This window comes from Drosophila obscura, unplaced genomic scaffold (genome assembly GCF_018151105.1).
Source record: "Drosophila obscura isolate BZ-5 IFL unplaced genomic scaffold, ASM1815110v1 contig_181, whole genome shotgun sequence".
Classification (NCBI taxonomy): domain Eukaryota; kingdom Metazoa; phylum Arthropoda; class Insecta; order Diptera; family Drosophilidae; genus Drosophila; species Drosophila obscura.
The window spans coordinates 2,049,503-2,055,954 of record NW_024542769.1 but is presented as its reverse complement, the minus strand read 5'-3'; the positions used below and the strand labels follow the sequence as shown (position 1 = coordinate 2,055,954).

Sequence of the window (6,452 nt, the reverse complement as noted above, 5' to 3'; positions counted from 1 at the left end):
CAAGCCATGAGCTTTTGCTCATGTCAAGCTCTGAGAGATTGCTACAATTGTATCCAACTCAAATTGGGGGGTAATTTGGAAAATGCCTGTATTCGTACCCGGCTATCATTTGCACGCCCAAACGGAAAGAGAATGAGTTACATGGATGATTGCTTTGCCGGGGCCCCGCAAGACTTTCTCATCTGCATCACGGTGCACAAGGCAGCCAAAGTGGGCCTGGCCACGTCGGACCTGTACGTGAAAGTGAGCCTGGATAAAACGAAGAAGACCACAAAGACGTTCCAAAACTCCGAGAATCCCTTCTTCAATGAGGTGAGCGGCTGTGAGGCTGTGCCTGTTGCAGGACCTCTACGGAACGTTCCATCCACAGTACTTTGTGTTCGAGTTCCGCTGCCCGCTCACCGATCTGCTCCGGATGACCATCCTCTTTGAGCTGAAGAAGACCCAGACGCTCGTGAAGAACGTGGTGGTGGGGGAGCTGCTGATCGATCTGCACAGCGTGTGGAACCAGCCGAATCACGGCTTCTTCAAGAAGTGGGGCCGCCTGGAGCCGCCCATCGGAGAGCATCCACCGCGCGAGGAAGCCAGCGATTCGCACGGGTATTTGCAGCTGGACTTGGTCATCGTCTCGCAGCACAGCTCGCTGGTGAACAGCCTCAGCGCCGAGGAGCCGGACACCCAGAGTCTGAACAAGTGGACAGTGGACCAGGACTATGACGACATTGAGAAGTATCTGTCCCATCAGTGCCAGTAGCCCCCATCTAGCCCCTCTAACCAACCCAGAGCTCGCCCCCAGGAACCTGCTGCAGAACCCGAACTCCAGCACGCCGAGCAACATCCGCTACTCCATCGCCTTCTACCGGGGCTTCTTCGTGCGGAAGGGCAGCTACATGATCCAAGTATTGTTCACTTTTCACTTCTCACTTCGCACCTCAGTGCAACGCACCAGCAGCCGGGTGGCACTTCTGACTTGTCTCTTTGTTCCTCCGTTTCTAAAGTACAGATTCCATCCGTTCAAGGGCAAGACGCCGGTGGCCAAGCAGACCACGACGCCCGTGTGGAACCACGAGATCAGCTTCGCCTGGATGTACCCCTCGCTGGCGCAGCGCTTCCTCATCCTGGTCCTCGTCCACGAGCACCTCAAGTGGAAGTGCGTGGCCGAGTATGAGCTGTCCTTCGAGGAGATCGCTTTCAAGGGTGCGTGTCCCCTCGAAGGTATCTGCCCCACTGCTTCACCATCTCCAATCCCACAATCTCTGGCAGGCACCCCCTCCCTGGGGCCCACCTATCTGCAGCTGTACGATCCCGCCGATCCCATGACCTATGTGGGTCGCCTCCTGCTGGAGGTGCGCTCCGAGGCTGTGGCGGAGGAGAGGCCTTCCCATGTGATCCTCTGCGAGGACATTCACGGGCTGGACGAGTCTCCTTTCTGGAGGGAAGACGTCTTCATGGTGGAGTTCCTGCCCCTGCTCGGGGACCACGTCCTGACCGGCGCCAGCAGCTATAAAATCTCAATGAAGCTGGCCGAGAACACTTCCACGGTGCTGGAGGGTCCCCTGCAAACGCCAGCGGGCAAGTTCCGCTCGGCGATGCACTCGAAGAGCTTCCGCCAGGACGCCCCCTACCGGTCGTGCCTGCTCCGCGCCCGCCTGCCCGACAATCGGGATAAGTACGAGAGCGACTACTTCATGATCGATCTGATTGGCTTTATGGTGAGCGGCAGCCTTCCCTCTGCAGGTGTGACCTCTGAGCCCTCTTCTGCAGCGCTCCGAACTGGACACTTTCAAGGTGTTTCAGCTGAAGTCGCCGCAGCAGGACGTTGATCAGGCCAAGTGCCTGAAGGCCATCATATCGAGCATCCTGACCAAAATCAAGGAGGGCATCAGGGAGCATCGCTTCGACCACGAGATGGAGAGCCAGCGGACGCCGTGGGACATCAATCGCCAGCTCTTCCTGGTGGCATTCTTCGCCAAGCTGCCGCACGAGCTGCGTCTGCTCAAGCAGGAGCTGCGCAGCTGCTTTGTGGAGAACCTGGACGCCTCTGTGGCGGATGTGGTGAACGAGCTGCATCGCCTGGTGGACAGGATCACGGCGCTGTCCAACATGACGCGGGTGCAGGACGAGTGGCCCGACCTGCTGCTCCACCTGAGTGCCGGCGGCAAGGAGGTGGGCGTGTGCCGCCTCAATGCCAAGCTCTTCCTCAGCCTGCAGCGGCGGCAGCTGCAGCTGCAGCTGCAGCAGAACCAGATCACCCAGTGCTGGCGCCTGAAGAGCTTCGCCTTCAAGGCGCCCGGCTGCACCCACAGCTGCCCCAACTGCGGCTGCAGCACGGCCATGGTCCTCGGCTGCATCGCCATCGTGGTCGAGCGGGAGCGCAAGCAATTCGTCTCGCACATCATCGGGGACTGGGTCTCGATCGAGCCGATGGTGTGGAAGACGCGCGTGGCGTGGACCTTCTTCCGCTGCCACGTGTACGTCCACCAGGCCAAGGTGCGTCCCAGCGGGGAGAAGAAGCACGTTGCCGACTCCCATCTGCGGATCCTGTTCGGAGAGCAGGCCGCCGAGACGCACACCTCCCCCGGCACCATGTCGCCCATCTGGGATGCCGAGATCACCTTCAAGTGCATCACCCTGCCCGGCAGCGTCGACTGGTACGTGCAGCATCCCCCCCTGCTCTCCCTGGAGTTCCACTACAAGGAGAGATCGCTCGCCGACGAGCTCGTGGGCAAGGGCCATCTGCTGGCCAGTGTGATCAGCGGCGAGCATTTCGCAGACTCTGCCTGGCAGGAGGGCGCCCTCTGCTGGTCCAAGGGCCCCGTCTACAAGATGCAGCGGCTGAAGCACGTCTCTCCTCCGCCCCTCAAGTGGGTGCCGCTGGCCCGGAAGGGCGCCGTCCAGGCGGAGGTCCTCATGTCGGCCGAGTTCATCGAGCTGGCGGATGGCGTTGCCGACGCCAGCAAGGAGCCCCTCCTCACCATGGGCATTCCAGAGGCCATCCGGCCGCATATGCGGAACTTCGCGTGAGTATTGGCCTGGCTTAGCCTGGCTTAGCTTGGCGTGGCCCTTCCATCGGTAAAGGATTTCCCTCGCAGTCTGGAGGTGATTTTCGTGGGTCTGCGCAACTACTGCAAGAGCACGATGAGTTCCGCGGGCAAGCGGAAGATCAAGATCATGATGGGGGACCTGGTGCTCGCGAGTGGCCCTTCGACCGCCCGCATTGGCAACAGCATCAACTTCCTGGTGGCCTACGCCTCGGCCGTCGTGGTGGGTCAGCGCCTGGAGATGACTTTCAGACACAATCTCTGATTCCCCCGTCGTTCCCGTCGTTACAGAGTCTGCCCGATCAGCAGGAGTACTGGCCAGCCATGATAGCCGCCGATGTGCTCCTCTCCGGCCCAACTACAGAGTCCATCCTGGGGGCCGCACTCATTCCGAACTCCGCCAGCTTCCTGCAGCGGGGCAAGACGACCAAGTGCGGCACCCAGAGCTCTGTGGCGGCGTCCAACACCACCACCGCAGTCACAGTGGATGGGGATGATGACGAGGCGGAGACGGAGGCAGAGACGGGAGTGGAGGAGACAGAAGTGGAGGACAGCGATGAGGAGGAGGAGGAGGAGGAATTCCCCGTCAAGTTGAGGCACTTATGGAGGCGTCTGATGTTCGCCCTGGGCCTGCGACCCGCTGCCTACGCCAACAGGCTGGCCCTCAGGTACGAGTCCGACGAAGGGGACCACGGCGACCCCCTCGCGGAGGGACAGTTCACGTGGTGGACAAAGTTCTACAACTCGATGTACTGGAAGGCGGCGGAAATGACGCACGAGTACAAGCACCGGCTGGTCATCTTTCCCAACGAGCTGGAGAAGCAGCCGCAGTTCGGCTACCTGCAGGACTGGGCCGTGCCCGTCCAGATGGTGCACGGAGTCAAGTTCAAGAAGCAGGCCCCGCCCAAGGAAGACGTCTACGCGACGCTGAAGATCCAGGTCAAGCTGACGCCCTACCAGTGCGGCGCCTGGGACGAAGGCGGAGGCGGGGACATGCTCCGGCCCCTGGCAGGTGCCACGAGTCCGCGCCAACAGACGATGCTCCAGTCGCTGGCCGAACCGGTGCGGCTGGCGGTCCGGGTGTATGTGGTGCAGGGTCTGCAGATGCGCCCGCGGGACGTGCGGGACAGTTCCGACTGCTACGTGAAGCTCTTGCTGGGCGGCAAGACGGTCTCCGATCGGGCGGCGTACATCCCCAACCAGAGCAACCCCATCTTTGGGCGCATCTTCGAGCTGGAGGCCACCCTGCCCGGCGACAACATGCTCCTGCTGATGGTGTACGACCAGGACAAGTGCCGCGACGATCTCATCGGCCAGACGTACATCGATCTGGAGGATCGCTGGCGCAGCAAGCACCGCGCCACGGTGGGCCTGGCCCAGGAGTACTCGCGGGCCGGCTACAACCAGTGGCACGACGTCAGCCCGCCCTCGGAGATACTCAAGGATCTGTGCCAGCAGCAGGGCATTCAGCCGCCCTACTTCTACGGCCACGTGGTCGAGGTGGATGGGCTGCTCTTTGGCGACGAGACAGCCATATCGAGGGGTGCGTGCGCGACCCCACAAATAGGTAAAATATCTGTACTGATGGATTGATTCGGTTGCTCGTTTCAGGTGAGGAGTTGCACGAGCGCCTCAGCCTGACAGTGCTGAAAAACATCGAGAAGCTGCCCTCCTTTGGCCACAAGCTGGTGCCCGAGCACGTGGAGACTCGCTCCCTCTACCGCGATGACTATCCCAATGTCGAGCAGGTACGAAGTAGAGCAGGTTCGAACCCATATCTGGAAAGCCTCCTTTTCCATTCAGGGCAAACTGCAGCTGTGGATCGAGCTGTTCGAGGCCAACACATACATTCCCTTCCCAGTGGATATCACGCCCGTGCCACCCGCTGGTTACGAGATTCGTGTTGTGGTCAAAAGTCTGAGAGGCATCCAGGCTGGCGACAGAAATGTTTTCGGCAAACTAATGAGCGACCTCTTCGTGACTGGGTGAGTGGGCAAGAGGGGAGCCAGCAATGGGGGCTCCTGTGGCTGGCCCATGTAAACGATATGCAATTACCCGATTTTCTGCGCTGTGTGCTTTCTGTTGCAGCTGGTGCCAGGATATAGACAAGCGCCAATCAACCGATATCCATTACCGTTCATTTACCGGCGATGCTGCCTTTAATTGGCGCATGATATTCCCCATGATGTACTCCCCCAATGAGGATATGGTGAGCACGCAGGGAGGGGCACCGTCTTGACCTTGCCTAATTGGTAGCAGGTCGCAGGTTGCAGGTCGCAGGTGTAAGCCAATATCCTCCACTAATTAATGCCGCGTGCGCGCGCGCATGCCTCTCCCTCCTTCCACCTCCCCCAGATGGTCTTCCGCCGCCGAGGGGGACTGTTCGAGGAGATTGAGATCAAGCGACCTCCGGTTATCTATCTGCAGATCTGGGACAGAGACGTGATAACCCGCAACGAGTACCTGGGCGCCCTGGAGCTCAACCTCTCCAACATGCCCATGCCGTACGAGACGGAGGGGCAGTGCAGGGCCTACGCCAAGCAGCGCAAGCGACTGAATCTCTTCCAGCGCAGGTCCGTCCACGGCTGGTTCCCAGTGGAGAGTGCCCCGCAGCCACGGTTCGGTCTGCCCGTCACCTCGACGAAGGTGAGTCGCGGAATGGGAGTCTCGCGTAGAGCCCAGCTCACCAATACGAACCCTTGCAGGGCAAAATTGAGCTCCAAATCGATGTCTGCACGTCGGTGGAGGCCTCGAACCAGCCCGCTGGCCATGGCCATGACCCGCCCATGGCATTGGAGAAGCCCAAGTACGTATCCCGGGCCCACTGATCGTCCGATCCGATATATATAGCCCATGCACTTACGTCTTGCAGTCGGCCGAGCACAGCCTTCAATCCGCTGACGCATCCCTTCAAGTCGTTCCACTACATCCTCTGGCCCTCCCTTCGGAAGTACGTGCTGTGGGGTGTCCTCGTTGCGGCAGTTATCCTGGGACTGGTTCTATACTTTTCCGAACTTCCAGGCAAACTCATGTCCATTCCCGTTCTGTGATTTGTTATCAGTTTTCGTTTTCGTTTCTTGTTTAATTTTTTGTTTTTTCTTTGCTTACTTTTCCCTCAATCGGCTAAATTTAATTTCCTTGTGTTTGCCCACTTTAAAGTCTTCCAATAAATTAGTTTATTGTTGCACGTATTTCCATGCGTCACTTGGAAATTAATTAAATGAAATCGCTAAGAGCCGTATGGGACATCGGGACACCGATGCAGGAGGCAGCGATAAAAGCGGTCGGTCGGCAATGGTTGGCCATTCCCATGGCAGACCCACCACTTAAAAGAGCTAATAATAAACTGTGCAGCCAACCAACTGGACACGGATCAGAAGGATGATGATTGCAGTCAGCCCCCAGAAGAGC

The 6,452-nt window shown here is 59.2% G+C and overlaps 1 protein-coding gene across 1 annotated transcript; it reads left to right on the top strand.

Annotated features, from left to right (window-relative positions):
- The first annotated feature begins 24 nt into the window (after positions 1 to 24).
- On the top strand, positions 25 to 6,224 carry LOC111067780 (otoferlin). The gene is made up of 14 exons (XM_022357086.2): positions 25 to 312; positions 371 to 729; positions 797 to 899; positions 999 to 1,197; positions 1,264 to 1,712; positions 1,765 to 3,020; positions 3,093 to 3,264; positions 3,333 to 4,584; positions 4,653 to 4,789; positions 4,845 to 5,026; positions 5,130 to 5,250; positions 5,397 to 5,687; positions 5,747 to 5,847; positions 5,914 to 6,224. Exons 1-14 carry the CDS (start codon positions 133 to 135, stop codon positions 6,089 to 6,091), a joined length of 4,980 nt encoding a protein of 1,659 aa, XP_022212778.2. The 5' UTR covers positions 25 to 132; the 3' UTR covers positions 6,092 to 6,224.
- Positions 6,225 to 6,452: the final 228 nt, after the last annotated feature.

Excerpts from the sequence above, each read along its gene's own strand:
- LOC111067780 (XM_022357086.2), top strand. The coding sequence starts at position 133 with ATGAGTTACATGGATGATTGCTTTGCCGGGGCCCCGCAAGACTTTCTC. Across the intron at positions 900-998 it reads AGGGCAGCTACATGATCCAA|TACAGATTCCATCCGTTCAA; the intron begins GTATTGTTCACT and ends CCGTTTCTAAAG. Across the intron at positions 3,021-3,092 it reads CCGCATATGCGGAACTTCGC|TCTGGAGGTGATTTTCGTGG; the intron begins GTGAGTATTGGC and ends TTTCCCTCGCAG.